Source organism: Mauremys reevesii, linkage group 8, assembly GCF_016161935.1.
Source record: "Mauremys reevesii isolate NIE-2019 linkage group 8, ASM1616193v1, whole genome shotgun sequence".
Lineage (NCBI taxonomy): Eukaryota > Metazoa > Chordata > Testudines > Geoemydidae > Mauremys > Mauremys reevesii.
Window position 1 is genome coordinate 21116725 of NC_052630.1, and position 17507 is coordinate 21134231.

The 17507-nt window shown below is 53.8% G+C and overlaps 1 protein-coding gene across 8 annotated transcripts in view; it reads left to right on the plus strand.

Annotated features, from left to right (window-relative positions):
- ABLIM3 (actin binding LIM protein family member 3) overlaps positions 1-17507 on the plus strand; it is a 113034-nt gene that overhangs the window by 65390 nt on the left and 30137 nt on the right. For all 8 annotated transcript variants that reach the window (XR_005583488.1, XM_039483679.1, XM_039483680.1 and 5 more), the window contains 5 exons: positions 1701-1884; positions 3395-3507; positions 9512-9638; positions 11248-11341; positions 16912-16999. Coding sequence is in view for 7 of the 8 variants with exons in the window: in XM_039483679.1 (XP_039339613.1) it covers positions 1701-1884; positions 3395-3507; positions 9512-9638; positions 11248-11341; positions 16912-16999 (606 nt within the window). In the remaining variant the exon portion in view is untranslated. The remainder of the gene's footprint in view (positions 1-1700; positions 1885-3394; positions 3508-9511; positions 9639-11247; positions 11342-16911; positions 17000-17507) is intronic.

The following is a 17507-nucleotide window of genomic DNA, read 5'->3' on the forward strand; positions in this document are numbered from 1 at the left end:
GTGAATGCCTTTGCCATGACAAGGTAACAGGAGCAGCAGCTGAATCCTGCTGATTCGTGATTTCTTTTCAAAGAAACAAACTGAAAAGGCACCTGTCACCCATGGGAGCTTCCTGGGGTGGTTTAAAAGCTCCTGGTAACAGTCCCAAGTCATGGGCAAAACTAAGGGAGCAGAAGATCCACCGTCCAGGCTGGATGGGTTGTGCCACTGAATGCTCGGTTGCCTGCTCTGCTACTCTCTGCAGTTGCACCATCTTGCAGCAGAGCTCCTGGGCTGAAGGGGGGATTTCATTGGAAGACCCTCAGTTCTGTACCCCTGCTCAAAGGACATGTGGTGCTTTGTTGGTATTAAAAGAGATGCAGGGTAAAAGTCAGACTTGTAATCGTGAACTCACCTCATGCTGGTGCCACTGTAATTTGGTGCCACAGCAGGTGATGAAGGAGGTGGTGGCTGCCTTTCCAAACCTGGCACAGCAGCTCTGATGGTCTTGGGGCCAGGCTTATCCATTAGTCATTGGACAGCTACTGCAGCTACATGGCCTCTTTCCTAGCCAAGCCTGCAGGAAGACCCTGCCAGTGCATAAGCCCTAGGGGTGGGTCTGTGTGGAGGAAGTTTGCATGGCACCTGTCCCCAGCATGCCCGGTGCTAGCTAATACTTCCTAGCAATCACTGTCACGAGCACTAAAGCAATTAAAATAAAAAAAACCCTCTGATATTTGTAAAGGCAAAATGTAGAGGGAAGGGGGATGTGCCTGACCCTGTTTAGGTGCCATCAGGTATGGTGGGCAGGGTGAGGGAATAATGCAGCTCTTAGATTAGCCCAATCCATGTTCGGTCATGCCAGGCTGCAATGCACTGGAATCATCTTGCTGGCCAGTTCCTTTGACCACTGGGTGCGGCCTACAGTTTCCTCTCAGCACGGCCCATCCCTTTCCAAAACCAGGAGGCTTCGTCCTGGACCGGGCCTGCAGCCCAACAGTGACATCTTGTGGGGCTGCAGGAGGTGCTCACCGGCCCCTCAGCATGTCAGGGCTGGAGGGCTGGCCGGCTGCGGAAAGGAAGGAACCTACTGAGATGCCTGCAGTCCTCAGTCCGGATCCCCTCCCCCAAGGCTCCTGATCAAGTTTTTGGAACAATCACATTTGAGAGACTACGGCTGAAGAATTCATGCTAGGTTTTCCCAGAGACCCTCCTGGTGTGCACTGGGACGCGGCTGGTGAGTTCTATAGAGAAGTCCAGCCCAGCTATGATGGTCAAAGCAGTTAGTGCTTCACCTTAATGCTTATTCTCTGAGGATTAATTCAAAGCTCCCATGTGCGTAGGCCAAGTTGCAACCATTTAAAAAAACAAGTGGGGCTGTAGGGAAGGGAGGAATGTGGAAACCAGGAGTGAAGATGCAGTACAGGGCCACCGAGAGGACCTCCGTAAAGGCGATGGGGGGAGCACATGGCCTCACTCCCTGTGTGCCCTCAGCTGTTGTCCTTATGGGAGTGGGTGCAGCATCCAGTAGTGTTCCAAGTGCTTTGCTGAGATGCTGTGACTGTGCTAGCCCAGGCTGACCCCGCAATGACTTTCCCTTGACTCAGAAACTCCTCACCTCGTGGCACCTCTCGGAAGCTCTTGGAGGAAACGTGCCCGGCTTGTGAAGATGGTCGCTGGGCTGACTCTTCTCCCCTTGGGGCTGTTTTCTCCCTCTCTAGTGTGCGGCTGTGACCTGGCCCAATCAGGCTTCTTCTTTAAGAACGGGGAGTACATCTGCACCCATGACTACCAGCAGCTCTACGGGACCCGCTGCGACAGCTGCCGCGACTTCATCACTGGAGAGGTCATCTCTGCCCTGGGCAGGACATACCACCCCAAGTGCTTTGTCTGCAGCATGTGCAGGTGAGTTGGACATGCAGCTGCAGAGTACCACACCCCCACCCCAGGAGCAGGCCAATGCCTGAAGCTGGGAAGGCGCTGCTGGTTTTCAGGCCAGCGCTGGGGCAAAGCCCCATCTCAGCAATGCCATAAATGTATTTGGTAGCTTGGTGTAATGGGTGCCCTCAGACATAGCAAACGTGCTATTCCCATCAGGGACATTGCAGTGGGGGGAGAGGGGGACATACATAAATTCTTTGGATCTTCTCTCCTTACCCCACTTCGCCCAATAAACCAGTCTTCCATCTCCTGCCTCAGTGAAAGCCACGGGGAAGCAAGCCAGAACCCTCACCTTTCACCCCTGGATAGCTGGTTCCAAGCCTGGCTGAGTACTAGTGAACATGGCTTTGGCGAATTCCCAACCAGACCCGCTGGCTGTACGCAATCCCCAACTTGACTGAATGGAGAGAATCTGTTCATCACACAGGACTGGAATAGCAGGGTGCTACGGGCAGGGCTGAGGCATATTGGCGGAGCTGCAGGGGTGCAGGACTGGAATAGCAGGGTGCTAAGGGCAGGGCTGAGGTGCATTGGCAGAGCTGTGGGGGTGCAGGACTGGAATAGCAGGGCACTAAGGGGAGGGCTGAGGCGCATGGACGGAGCTTTGGGTGTGCAGGACTGGAATAGCAGGGTGCTACGGGCAGGGCTGAGGCACAGGAACAGCTGCAGGGATGCAGGACTGGAATAGCAGGGTGCTAAGGGCAGGGCTGAGGCGCATTGGCAGAGCTGTGGGGGTGCAGGACTGGAATAGCAGGGTGCTAAGGGCACGGCTGAAGCGCCTGGATGGAGCTGCGGGGGTGCAGGACTGGAATAGTGGGGCACTAATGTTTGTGCATGTGTCTCTCAATGTTTTGCATCCATATCTCTGGGGATGGGTGCATGCCCCTGTGTGTGCTTGTGTTCAGGTGTGGGTGGGTATGTTCTCCAGGGGGAGGTATCTCTATGCGTGTGGCTGTGGTTGGATGTAGGGGTGTACGCTTCTCCAGGTGTATGTCTCGCTGTGTGGTTGATTGTAGGTGTGTGCATTCATCTAGGTGCGTGTATACACTTCCTATATCACCATTTTTCATCGGGAAGAAAGAAATCCTTTGTCTTGCCTCAGTCCTCCCCTGCAGATCTGTAAATCCCTCTGTAAATCCCTGCTTGGTCTGCCCCTTACACCCTACTTCTACTTCCAAGATCTTCCCCACACCTGCTCCATCCTTCCCTTGGACAGCCTGATCTCACCACCGGAGAAACTAGGGAAGAGTCAGGTGTAGCTTAGCTCTTTGCAATCACTCTGGAGTGGGACCAATACTGCAGCAGCTGGTGCCCCTGGCCTGCCCTGAATGGCTGCCCCATGAGGGAATAAGCGGAGGCCCATGGGCAGGATCAGAAGGACAGACTAGCCCAGGGAGCCACCCTGAAGCCTAGCTGGAGCTCTAAGCAGGGGAGGTGTGTTTCTTATGCTTTCCTGCCTTCTCTGTGGCTGCAGGAAGCCGTTCCCCATTGGAGACAAAGTGACATTCAGCGGGAAAGACTGCGTCTGCCAAGCCTGTTCCCATTCGCTGATCAGCTCCAAGCCTATCAAGATTCACGGGCCGAGCCGTAAGTTGGATAGATTTGATCTCGCGCTGTCATGTGTGATGTCTGCAAAGGGTTAATGACAGGTGATCCGGCAGGTTCCGAGCCCTGGTGCTATCATGTGACCTGGCAGAGAGTGACCGTCTTGGAGGCATTGCTCCATGTTAAGTCATTATGGCTGCATTAGCCTGTGCCTTTAAGAGACCCAACAGTAGCAGGTACCAGGAAGAGAAGCAGCTGGACCCATTTGTGGGGTCAGCAATGTGATCTGTTTGCTCCCTGATGTTTCTTTAAATGTACTCTGTATAACTCTTCTCATAGCCACTATGTTTCCTATCCTCCCCCACTGACAGACCCACGCTTTCCCATCCCCACGAGCAATCAGAGATGCTATTAGAACCCGGACACTCGGCCAGGGCAGGGGACCCTCCCAGTGCCAGGCTTCTCTTGTGGTGCCCATGCCCAATGCTGGATTTCTCCCCAGTGCTGGGAATAACGGGAAGGGACCCAGTATTGCAGTGTAGCGGAGCACTGGTGAGGGTGGGTGTGGAGCTGGTGGGGGAGGCAGCTCAGGCAGGGCATCTCCCAGTTCCACCTGGGCTTTCCCTATGGCTGTCTCGGGTCACCACTGGTGTCTGGAAGTCCCATGCTGCATTCATGACCTGACAGGGTTTTGCTAGCAAGCCCTTTGCAGCCGGGGGCAGTCTGCGGTGGGATTTCTGAAGACAGGCCTAGGTTGTTGGGACAATACGCAAACCCAAAATCTGCAGCGAGGGGAGGAAGGGCAATGTGCTGTGATCCCCATGCGGATGCTGTGTTTCACCTCGCCTGTGTAAGTCTGAGGTGGGATTGCCCTGTTAAGGGAAGGCAAGGAGCAGGAGGACGAGTCACTCCTGCCCTTGCACCCAGGAGGTACAAGCCAGGCACTCTGGGACATCTGAGAGCAAGATTCAGCGCACTTGTTGCGATCAACAGGTAACTGAGCAATCTAGTGCCCAACAGCTGCTCTGGAAAAGCAGGGTCTTGCTTGCAGGGCTGGCGCTTCCATTAGGTGACCCTAGGCAGTCGCCTAGGACGCCAGGATTCGGGGGGCGGCATTTTGTGCGCTCCCCATGGGGCACATGGGAGTTCCGGTTCTGCTCCCGTCGTGCCGCCGAAGAAGGACCCTCCGCCGACGTGCTGCGGAAAACAGCGGCAGGCAATTGAGCAGCTCAATGACTGCCACTGTCGCCTGCGGCATTTCAGCGGAGGGTCCTTCTTCAGCGGCGCGATGGGAGTGGAACCGGAAGCTCCTGCATGCCCCGGGGGGATCGCACAAAATGCCACCCCCCAAATTCTGCCTAGGGCACCAGAAACCCTGGCGCCGCTCCTGCTTGCTTGCTCACTCGCATTCTTCCTCAGAAGTGTACTGAGCTCCAGGGCTTCTCCCTCTGTACATGAGCAGCACCATCCAGGGGAAACAGGCACTGGTTTTCGCTAGGGTTTTATTTACTCACTTCGCCCCGCTATGGTAGCTGGGTTTGAACAGCCACCTCTTATACCCTCACACACAGGGCCTGATCCAAAGCCCATTGAGGGCAGTGGAAAGGCGCCCATTGGCTTTGATGGCCTTTGGATTAGGCCTAGGATTGTCTTGGTGTTTCTTTTATGTTTACAGTATCTTTCTATTTTTCCTCTCTCTCTCTTTCTTTCTGTCCTGGTTCTCCCCAGTTACATTGCACTTTGGCTTTTAGAGCTCTCGCCTCTTACCTTCTCCCTCCCTTTGTGTCTCTGTCTCCTCAGCTTAGCAGCCTGTGTGACTGCAAAGACTTTCCTTCCTGCTCTGTGGGCTGGCGAGGGGGCATCTGGCTTTGCCCTCAACCAAAGGTGGCTGAATGCCCAATGTATGGCTAGGGAGTATGGGACTTTATACCATTGATGAGCCATTCACAGAGGGAGCAGGCTGAGGCCCTTGTCCAAGGAAGGGGATTGTAATGAGTTAATAACTGGTCCATCCTTTGCTGGTACCCACATATACTGTGTATGCTGCCATCCCAGTCATGGGAGAACTGCATCAGCATAATTCTTGTGCAGATGGCAGAAGACCGAGATAAGTGGGAGCCATGCCATGCCCTGGTGACCCAACTCCTGTCATGTCACCTGGACCAAGCTGCTGAGTGGCAGAAGCACAAGCGCTCACTACAGCACCAGTAAAGGACACCACTGAGACCAGCAGGAGTCACTCACTGCTCTGCCAGGACAGTCTGGTGGGAGTCCTGCGAATGTTGCACTGTTCAGCAGGTGCCCAAGAGAGCATAGCAGTGTCAGCTGCTGGGTGGCAGACAGGGTGTGTTGGGCAGTGCCAGCCCTGCTTTGTGGAGAAGTTTGCCTATGTGATTGCCCTAAAGGGTAGCAGGTGACAGCTCCAATGGAGGGGGGTTCAGCCTCTCAGGAGAACAACATCCATTTTTAGAAACTGACATGGAAGACTTCTTCCTTCTGTTTTTTTGTTTTGTTTTGTTTTCAATGGGATTTTAATGAATAAAAATCTGTGGATCAGAATGTGAAAGTCACAGCACTGACCCAGTGAACCCAGACAGACCCCACGGCGCTGGCTGATCCACCCTCACACCACTGGGCGGGGGAAAAGGTGGCTTTTTGCTTTCCCACTCGAAACCTAAGGCTGAAGTGTGGGCCCCTGAACTGTGGAGTTTCCCATCGTGGGCTTGATTCGCATCCCAGCCATAGCTCTCGGGTTCAGGGAGCTCTTGCATTGGAGGTGTGGGGGAAAGCAGAGGGGGGGAAAACCCAATTTATTATATAAATCTAGTTCATTTAAATTTCAATTTGACGTAAGGGTGTCTGATCTGCTCCAAACTTGGAAACCCCTAAACAGTCAGTCCCTCACTTCTCTCTCGTGTGTCCACTCCATCCCATGACCCCCACCGAGTGGAGGCTACAGTTACACGGGACAGGATTTTAGAATATTGTTAGGCTATCACCCTTCCTGCTTGAAGGCAAGAGCCAACAAAAACTGGTGAGGTCTGGAAGAAACATCCCTTCCAGGCAGGTTATCCCATTACTGTTCATTACAGGGCTGCCTCTGAGGAATTTGGTACTGGCCACTGACAGAGACGGGGAACTGGACTGGAGAGGCCAATGGTTTGATCTGGTGTGAACCTAGCTCAGGGGTCTGGCTTTGGCATCATGTTACAGTATGCTCCTGTCGGCCCCAGGCATAAGAGATCAGTGAATCCCCTGCCTCAATGGGGACACTCCGGGCAGAGTTGGACATGAAAGACCCCAGATGATGGTGATGAAAGCAGCAAAGCCAGGTCAGACTAGCGCTGAGTCAGCACAAGGTTGCTTCCCCCACCCCCAGTGTCCATTAGGAGGCTCTTGGCAGAGGGGAAGGGAAGGGGAACCACATGTGTCATCTGTTTCTTCCCACCCACTTCCATGTCCTCTCCCGGTCAGGTGCCCTGGAGACCATCGCCTCTGAAATCCTCTCTCAGACGTTCCTCGTCTAGGCTGCAGAGCTGAGGTTACCCAAGGGCAGCATGGATTATTCATAACTAGCTGCAGGCAGCATCCAGGATGTGCATAAGCCAAGACAGCTTCTCTCGCTGCTCCTGGCCTGCACCCTTATCACCTCCATGGCACTGCAGCCAGTAGGGGACTGCAGAGCCTCAGACCCCTGAGGGAGGTGAGGGAAGTGCCACTGTTGTCTAGTAGCAAAAGCAAGGGTAAGTTCTCGGATGAGGACATCTCCAAAGAAGGCTGCAGGCTGCTTCTGCAAGTCTCCTCCAAGGCCCCCTGACTGCCTACATAACAGGAGCAAACCTGAAAGGCGGGTGAGCAGCAAACCCGGGGGAGTGGTGCCATGTAAGGGCAGGAGCCAGAGCACAGCAGAGAATGACTCACGCGAGAAGGGGCTAATTGAGCTGCTGCTCTGTGTGCCACTCCAGTGCTACCTAATGAGGCAGATGCATGGGGGTAAAATGGAGCTGCACGGCTGCCCTGAAGTGTGGTGGGTAAAACACACCTTTGGTGCTGTCGAGATTACCACTCGGTTGGCTTGCAATGCACTGTATTTGCTGCATTCGTACAGCACAGGGGACTGAAATCTCCCTGGAGACCGTCAGCAAAGAGGTTAAAAAGAAACACCTTGTCCATGTATCACACAGACTCCTGAAATCCTAGAGAGTCCCTGATGTGAAAGAGAGAGAAGGGCAGAGAGGAGTCAAAGCCGGGGCTCTCAGGCCCATATGCTTCCTGCTTCCAGCCTTGATGGGAGCCCAGGGAAATGGGAAAGGAAGGAAGGCTGGTAAATACTGCAGCGGGCTGATGTAGACACAGCTTAGAGAACAGCCCTTCCTATGCTCAGCTTGCTGCCAGACTCTTCCCACCATTGCTACCCGAGGGGGGAGCCATGCTAGGAGCACTAATATGGATGCGATTCAAGGGCTGCCAGTATTTTAACCCCAGGGTCACCTAGCTCATGACCCAGTGGGTAAACCCTGCTTGGCACCAGGGCTTCCACTGGTAGAGCTGAACTGCTGCTAATAACACTGGGAAATGTTTGGCAGAGTCCATGGCTACAGCAGACTGCTGCATCCCCATCCACCCAAGCTGGGAAGTGGCTGTCACTGGTATTTATTCCCCTTTCACACATGACTTCCTGCCAGCATTCACTCCAAGGATCTCAGAAAAGCAGCTTGAAAACCAGGATGAGCCAAGCAGGTTGGCCACACCCTGATGCCCACCAAGTGAGGCCATCTGCTTTGGGTGAGGCTGGGGGTGCCGGTTGCTCAGCAGAATCATGGCATGTTCCCAGTGCATTTTGCCCATGTGCTGTCTGTGCTTCTGGCACCCCACCCAGTTTTCCTCTGAGGAGCCCAGCTCTTTCTTAGCACCAACTGTGGAAGCTTGCTATGCAATACACAAAGTGCTGGGACTCATTAGGGAACGTGCTGAAGATGCATATTCCCATTAGGAGAAAAATGCAATGTGTGTTGGGCTAGCTCTCATCAGAAGCCCCTCTCCCAGGACCCATATCAGTGGGTGAAAAGGTGTCTGATTCTGGGAGAGAACAGGGAGAGAGTGGTCTGATTCTCTATGTGTGTGTACACTTCTCTGTGATTCTGTGTATGGGAATTTGTGTGTACCTGTGAGTATGTCCACACTGCAAGCTTGACTTTAGCAAGCCTGGCTAAAAATAGCAGTGAAGATAAAGTGGCATGGACCCCGGTGTGGGCTATCAACACAAGTATGTACTCCGGATTCTGGGCAAGCTTGTACAATCCAGTGCCAGGGTCCATGCCGCTGGGTCTTCGCTGCTATTTTCAGCTGTGCTAGCTAGAATAAAGCCAGTGCGGGTATGCCCACCTGAGCTGCAGTCAGACCGCCAAATGCCATGCAGACCTACCCTCAGTGTGTGTGTGTTTATCTGTGCACATTGCTGTAAGCGTGGGGCTGTGCATTTGAGTCACTCGGTGTGCACAGGATCCTGTCCTGGCTCCCAAGACTTTAGGGAATGATGGGACGAGTCAACAAACTGTCTCAATGTGTCCCCTATAGATTGGGCAGGGTTTGAAATATGTGAGTCACAGAGCCTTGCTCTAGATGACAGTGAGATGAGAACGGGGCTTTGGTGTTGTCAACTCTTGCAATTTCACCCTGCGCGGCTTTCCCAGCTGTGTCTTCGCCAGGGGCAGCTCTAGGTATTTTGCCGCCCCAAGCACGGCAGGCAGGCTGCCTTCGGCGGCTTGCCTCCGGGAGGTCCCCAGTCCCGCGGATTCGGCGGCACGCCTGCGGGAGGTCCGCCAAAGCCGCGGGACCAGCGGACCCTGCGCAGGCATGCCGCGGGAGGCAGCCTGCCTGCCGCCCTCACGGCGACCGGCAGAGCGCCCCCCGTGGCTTGCCGCCCCAGGCACGCGCTTGGCGTGCTGGTGCCTGGAGCCGCCCCTGGCCTTCGCCAGGCTGCAGAGGCCCTTGGGGCAGGAAGCTGTGGTGGTTTCATGCTCTGCCCCATCCCTTGTCTCCCCAGACTGTGCGGGCTGCAAGGAGGAGATCAAGCACGGCCAGTCGCTCCTGGCCCTGGAGAAGCAGTGGCACGTCAGCTGCTTCAAGTGCCAAACCTGCGGGATCATCCTGACTGGCGAGTACATCAGCAAGTGAGTGTCTCCTCACCCCTACCCGTCATCCTTCACTGCACCGTGGCCACTCACTGGAGGGGGAACAAGGAGGCCAAGGGCTAGTGTACGCCCCTGGGATTGCTGCAGGCTCATGACTTCCCTCGCCCTTCAGGCTGCAGGGGCTGCAAAAGCACATACCACAGAGATGGGTGGGGAGCCAGCTGATCACCTGTCTCCGCACACACCCCACAATGGGTGGGAAGGATGGATCCTGGAAGTGCTAGACATGTCTCTGAGGAGACCTAGGGAAGGGGCTCACCAGGATGGGGAGGGGGATCGTCGCATCCCTCCAAGACATGGTACTGCGCAGGGAAGGGGCTGGCTGGAGCGTATGTGCACACATGCCTTCTTCCGAATGGAACAGCACATCTGCTCAAGTACCTGTCATGGGCCTTGGACCTGCTCCCCCAGGGCAGAGTCACCATTAGCTCGAGTGGCCTGTGCTTCTGGCCCAGGCAGGCTGTCACTGTCCCTCACCCCTTGGTGGCTGTGGTGCTGGGCACAGCAGCGGGCTGTGGGCTCCGTGTATATTTGTGACTGTCTGAGGCTGAGAGCAGGCAGCAGGGAAAGGGTTTCTTGCTCTGCATGCTGGCCGGCTGCAGGGTTTCTGGCACGGCCTTGGCCCACGAAGCATGCCCGCCGTCAGGCTTTTACAGGCCAGGCTTAGGTAGCCCCTAGGAGGCTGCAGGCGCATTCAGTCACATTAGCAGGCAAGAGCAACTCTATTGTACCCTCGTACCACTCGTCTCCTCCTCCTCAGACTCCAGAGCACGGCTTAGCTGCCCCAGGAGTCCCACTCCATCCCCTCCTCTGAAGCTGGTCAAGGGCCAGCAGCTCTGAACAATTGCTGTGGTCTGTGCAGATGCGGTGGGTCTGAGGCACCAAGGGTAGCATGGGGCCCTCTGACAGGCAGCCCCGGAGCCCTGAATCCCCTCCTGGGGGCGGAGGGGCTGCATGAGCCTGGCCTGGCTGGGGGGGCGGCGGGGGATCAGGCACCTGGCCTGCAGGAAGATGTCCCCTTGCACTTGGAACTCCTCTCCTGCTGCTCTCTGAGAGAAGCACTGAGGTGTGGAGGTGAAGCCTGTAATAAAATCCTCACCCTGCTCCTGTGTGGAGTGAGCAATGAGCTGGAGCCTGCAGGGGAAACAAGCTGACAGAGGAAGGGGAGCCAACAGGGGAGTGGTGGGGGGAAGGATGAAGAGAGCTTGTGGGCAGGGCTGGGGTAGGTGAGGGGAGCCTATGTGGGGGAGAGGGTGGGGAGAGGCAGGGCTAGGGTAGGTGAGGAGAGCCTGTGTGGGGAGAGGGTGGGAAGTGGGGGCTAGGGTAGGTGAGAAGATCCTGTGGTAGGAGGGGTGACGACTGAAGAAGCTGCCCTCTTGCTTCACCACCAGCCTTCCAATGGTCACTTGCTTGCTCCCTAGACAGCAGAAGAGCCTCCCAGCAAACACCCCTCTGGGGAGGTCGTTCTAATACAGGCCACATCTCAGTTGAGCCATTTGATGCAGTGAAAGCCACGTATCATGCATGCGGGGTCTCTCAGTTGCCCCTCACCCTGCTCTCACTTCCTGTCTCCCTCTCTCCTCCAAAGGGATGGCGTTCCATACTGCGAATCTGACTACCATGCCCAGTTCGGCATTAAGTGTGAGACCTGTGACCGATACATCAGTGGCAGGGTCCTGGAGGTGAGTTGGGGCAGTCAGAAGACTGCTAGCTTCCTTCCAGCAGCAGAGGGCCGGGCGAGTGAATCCCACCCACAGTGCAGAGGAACCATCTAGCCAGCCCTTTGCAGAGGGGACCCCCTGAGAGTTTCGTCAATGACCTAAGCACTGCCATGAGCCATTTTAACTGGGTTTTCCCTAAATCCCACTCTCTGCAACCCACAGCCCCTCCAGTCACACTCGGGTGATGCAAATGACTGAAAGGTAGTGTGATCTATGGGCTAGAGCAGGGCACTGTGGGTCCTCACTTCCATTCCTGGTTCTGCCACTGATTCCCTGTGCACTTGGGGGTGAGCCCTTTGCCATCGCTGGGCCGCAGTTTCCTCCTCTATAATATGGAGGTCTGGACGCTGACTGACCTCGGTATCCTGAGTTCAGAAATGGCTGGCTCCCAGGGATTGGGGTGGGACAGAGCAGCACTGTCCTCTGGAATTGGAGTCATAGTCACAGAAGCAGCAGCACCACTTTGCAGCGCAGTAGTGAGGTGGTACAGGTGACTGTGGTAATAGATATGGCTGGCTGATGTGGCCCAGGTGATAGGTACATACAAGGATCTGCTGAGGAAGTTATTCCTTTAGCACAAGTGGCAGGGTGAAGGAGGATCCTCCCAGATAGTAGGTGCCAGCATGTGTATGTAGCGTGGGTACCTAATAGGTGTTTTCCTAGAGATCTGTGTGGGTTCTAATTTGGCACCATGCCCAACACCGTAATATCTGAGCACTGGAGGTGGATGGATGGGCAGAGGCAGTGTGGTATTTGTCTACAGAGTGCCTTGCCCCAGCACCTGAGCTAAAATCAGTGCCTCTTCAAAGGGACCCCTCCTTCCTCAATCCTAGCCTCGTTCCCCTGTTACTGGAGGCCAGGGACTTTGCCAACACATCTGATCTCCCAGATATAGCATGGGCATTGCTGAGTGCCCGTGATAACCATCAGTTACTGCACCTGCTCTCCTGGTGAGACTGGCACATTTTTCAGATGCTTCTCTCAATACAGTCACCTAGGAGCGTGATTGTAGCCAGACTCCACTCCCCCTATCAGTTGCCATGGCAACACAGCCAACACGGCTGCTAGTCATGTGGCTGTGTACTAGCAGGGGAAAGGCTTGGCAGAGGTGCAGAGCTGTCTGCAAGGGGAAGCAGCAGGCCCGAGCTAAGCCCACTAACCACACCCTTTAGGCTGGTAGAATGAGCCAGCGGTAAGGTGCAAGCACCAAAGGGAGACAGGCCAGTCTAGAGGAGGAGCAGGAGTTTATGTGAATGGTATTAACGAGCCCAAGCAGCATTGTATTGTTCTTTTAGCAGGGATTCAGCACAAAGGACCTGGCTGGTTTCTGCATCCCAGCAGGGCTTTAGGTGTGATTCTTTAGTAGCTCACTCCGTCCCTTTCATGGAGCTCATTCCAAGTGCTGTTCGGCAGGGAGGGCATTGCAAAGGGCGTGTCTGACAGCCTTGGGCTCCACCTGGTTCCCATGCCAGGTTAGTCTTAGGCAGAAGGCATAGAGGGCTTTTCTAACTCCGACACCCTCAGGGACACGAGGGGGGCCTGACATCCAGAGGTGCCAGCAGAGTGATCCTGCTGGCCGCTGCTCTCGCTCAACTTGGCTATTTTTTGAAAGACATTTTTCAAGTGAATTTAGGGTCCTGGAGAGTGGGGTCCTGTGTGGATCCCCATGATGGGCACTGTGTGGGCAGCTGCGGGGGAGTGTGCCTTATTGCTGCCCTGGAGGGAGCGGGGTACCGCCTCCATGGTTTCCCTGCTGAGCCAGCCAGCAGCTGTGGTGGTAGCTGGGCTGAGGCCTCTCTCACTCATTCTGTGCGGGAGCCACCAAAGAGCCATGAGATAGTAGCTGCTTTTGGTCCCTACTGACCTGGGCTGGCTCCAAAGCAGTGACTTTGAGGCAAAAGGTACCTGGTATCCAGCCCCCTGGGCCATCCAGCCCCTTCTCCACTCCCTTCAGGGGACTGTGGCTGAAGCTGAGACCTGGGTGCTGTCCATTCTTGAGCTCGCCTCCTGGCTCTGACACTGACTCCCTTTGTGACCTCAGCCAAATCACCTCACCTCTTTGGATCCATTCCATCAGAGGTCAATGTGCACGTGCTTGGGGAGCAGAAGGGCAGAGCTGTACCAGAGAGTGACCATCAGGGGGGGATATAGAGTGTGAGGAGCTGCTTTGCCTTCCACCTTCTTACCCCGGCCTGGGGCAGTTCTTCATGCTGCCACCCTGCTCTTCTGCCTCCTCTGTGTCCACGTTACACCACCTCACCAGCTTGTAACTGACACCACTGTTCACATCCACCTCTGTCCTTGGTTCCTGCCTCAGCCTCCCCACCTGCGATGGGGGATAATGATCCTTTCATGGCTCGCGGTGGGTAAGAATTGGTTCATGTCTGCAGCGTTCTGAACATCAGCTGTGCCCCGTTAGTCAAGATCTCTGCTGCGACACGGAGGTGGGACTCCCTGTGCCCAGGCAAGGGAACTGTGCAATAGTGACCAAGTAGGCTGGAAATAAATCAGCTGGGCTCTGGGGTACCTCTGGGCAGACTCTGGTACTGACTTTCATCCAGCTATTGGAATGGAGCTGAGGGAAACAGGGCATGGGAAGTGGATGTGCTGTGCAGTGAAGGCTGCAGAGGGATGGAGACGCAGAGAGCTCCTTGGGCATTACTTGACCTATCTTTCCAGAAAACCAGTGCAGTGTCACTGCACAGTCTCTGCTCAGTCATGGCCTGAAATGTGAGTGACCCCTCACCTTTCTCCCAAGTCTCTTCTGCTCCTGCACTGCCCTGAAGAGGGCTCCTTCTGCACCTCTGGCCAGCCAATGCCAATCACAAACCAGTCACTAGGCTACGGTGGGATGCCCAGGAGTTCGAGCTGCATTATTTTCCTTAAAGCAATAGGCCTTCATTGTCTTGTCTGGCAGAGCTCAAAATAGAAGAGGCTCCTTTAAATAATTTTAGGCCTTAATGAGCTTTCTTGTGCTATCCCGTGACCCTCTGGGTGTTCCAAATGACTGTGAGTTGTGCAGTCAGCCTTGAATGATTAATGAATCTTTAAGGGACCCCAAGTAATAATGAGTAGCTCTCTTCACTCACAGCTTCCACCAGGCTTTTACAATGGCTGTGATTTTAATCAAGACAAAATAAACAAGATTGTTGCATTCTGCTTTGAAGTGTAATCACTTCTCCTTGCAGACGGACTGTTGAGTTTTAAATTGTGGATGTTTGTTTCAGAGCTTGTGATTAGAGGGAAAGATAGGCCTGAATTGCGGTGTACTCCACTCTGCACAGCCCAGCTAGTGTATCTCAGTGCTGACCAGCAGTGTCCCTTCCTATTTAAGGCCTGTGTCTCCACACAGCTCAGCCAATACAGCTCAGTATTGACCTGACCTGCAGTAACCCTTGCTATTCCAGTCACGCTAAAGCGTCTGGAATAAAAATAGCCATGCCTTTCTGAACAATGGGAAATACAGAGTGGGCTTCTCACAAATCCTAGGGGGAAGAGGGGTGTTTTGGATTTTTAGTGGCAGGGCAGGTTTAGGATTTGCATAATCCTGAAACCATTGAACAGATTATTTAAAATATACAATGTATTTAAAAGAAATATATGGTCCGAAGGCATTCCGGACAGTGGAGACCGCTCCACTTGTCCTTGTTCATTTAGAGACTGATCCAGCCCTCAGAGAAGGCAATGGAAAGTCCTCTGGACTTCAGTAAGAACTGAATTTGGCCCTTCGTTCTTCTGCCTATACTAGTGTCAGAACCTCCTCCACAGCTCGTGCCACAAGTGGCTTTTCTGACTTTCGTCCTTTCTTTTGGAAGTGAATTTGGCACTAGTGAAGTATGGACGCTGGGTTTGAAGCCCGAGCCCCTGAGCTCCTCTGCTTGTCTACAAAACATGGACTGCGTGGGTAGCAGCAGAGTGAGCTTCCCTCACACACTGACCCTGCCAACGTACCTGGTGAGGGGAGTTCAATCTCCGTGGCCCATTTGCTCCTGGGCCTGTCTGATGAAGCTGCCAGCCAGAAAGAGACAGTTAATGCCAGTCAGGTGGGAGCGTTCTGTGATGTTGACACCTGCTGCTGAGACCCATCCACTCATGTCCATACACAAGCTGCAGAAGAGCCACTGGAGAGTAACATTTCCATCTAAACCAACCTGGGTCAAACTGAAGCCAAGACTAGGATGGTGAAAAGCTCTGTCTACGATTATCAGTGCCCCACAGATAATCTAGTAAGAACCTTTCTCATGATGGAGTCAGTGATCCCCTCTTAGCAAATTATCCCATTCGCCTCATTGTTTCCTGATACGAGAGAAACAGTTAAGTTAGATACAGTAAGTTACAACAGCCCTTCTTTCATTCCCTTACCAGCCTGACTAGTCCTTCTCCCTTCTGATATTATAATAAAATGTCCCTTAGGGGTTACGCTGTGTACAGCACACACCACGTTTCAGTCCAGTCCAGAGCCAACTGCTGCCTCTGAGCTTGGAAGCCCAGCAAATGAGTCTATAATTGAAATTCTTGCAGACATTTTGAGTGGAAGCAAGCTACCAATTAAACCTATTATCCTTGTCAGAGTGCAGGGAGAACAGACCAGCCACATCACAAGTGGGAAAATAGCAGGTTGTTATTTCCAAAGTTTGGGCATCATTTGCACTGAAGGCAGCAGAAAAGTTTCTAGAGAGTCCCAAGAAATCAGGTCTGGAAGAAAAATAATAAAGCAGGAATCATTTTGGCTTTCACTCCGTTGGAATGGGCTGCAAAATGAAACCTAGTGAGCCCCTTGTACTGTTGTGGGTGTGTCTCTCCCTCTCCCAAGATGGTAAAAATCCCAGTGACAGTTTGCCAAACAGAAGCCTATGCCACTGCTATGATATTTCACAACTGTGCCCCCTCCCACCCCGCCGGGACAAAGTGGGCACCCTGTCCAACTCCAGTGGAGATGCTTGGGGTGGGAACTGGTGAAAAATATGGCTCCATACCTGAACAATGGGACATTTCTGAGCTACAGCTACAGAATCCTTCTGAAAGCAAATGCAGAAATTGATCCTGTAAGTCCTTACTCACATAAGTAATACTGTTGACTTTGAGGTGTGCTTGTGGGAGTCAAAGTTTGCAGGATTTGGTCCCCAGTTCACTGGTTTGGGGCTGCCTGGGCCTAATTCTCTGCTGCCCTGCACTTTGGATAGTCATTTACCCTACTGCCAGGTGAGTGTGAAAGGCGGAGCTTGTAGCATTGTACATCCACCTTGTGCTCAGTTTGCTTGCAGGAAATGGGACCCCGGACATGGGTTCTCTTCATGCTCCATGGCAAAGATATTAGTCTCCTAGTCTGTCTAGGGCTGGTCTGCCATCTGTCGTTCCTTGTTGGGGCCCCAGCTCTCCTTTGCTAGGCTCTTTCATCTTGCTTTGTGTTTTGCACTGCAAGCAAAAGGATTGTAGAGGGGACTGGGCAGCTCCTGCTCAGAGGAATGGAGGCAAAAGTGGATCTGCATTTTCTGCTTGCTTAGGAACCATTTTCCTCTGCTTGTTTGTAGGCAGGAGGGAAGCACTACCACCCAACCTGTGCCAGATGCGTCCGCTGCCACCAGATGTTCACGGAAGGGGAGGAGATGTATCTCACAGGTATGGACACCCTCGCCACAGGAAGAAAGCTCAGGCTGTGGGATGGGCAGATTAACACCTCCTCTGTGCCCCACAGATCCATTGTCACTAAACTCCGCCTGTAAGATAATTTGTTGATCCCAGCAATGTTGGGAACGTGGCCTTGTGCAAACCTCCCCCAGCTGATGGTCACTAGTGTCACTTTCTAAACCAGCAATGCAGGGATGCATTGAACTGGGAGTGGGGTTACCCCAATCGCAGCAGGCAGATGGAAATTGGCAGGTGAACTAGGAGTCAAAATCCTTGTGGTGACTTGTCCCAGTCCTGGCTGGCTCATGCAACCAGATCCCCAGAGCTGTTGCTGACTTGTGGTTAATGCAGGTTAGCTGTGTTCCAATGGTGTCAGAGAATCTCCCACTGGATCTACTTTTCCTACAAACCCACGCTCCTGTCTCCTCATTGCACAGGATGGGGCTCTGACTCCTGGCACAACAGCTGCTTTACCAGCTACGCTGGGGAACACAACTCA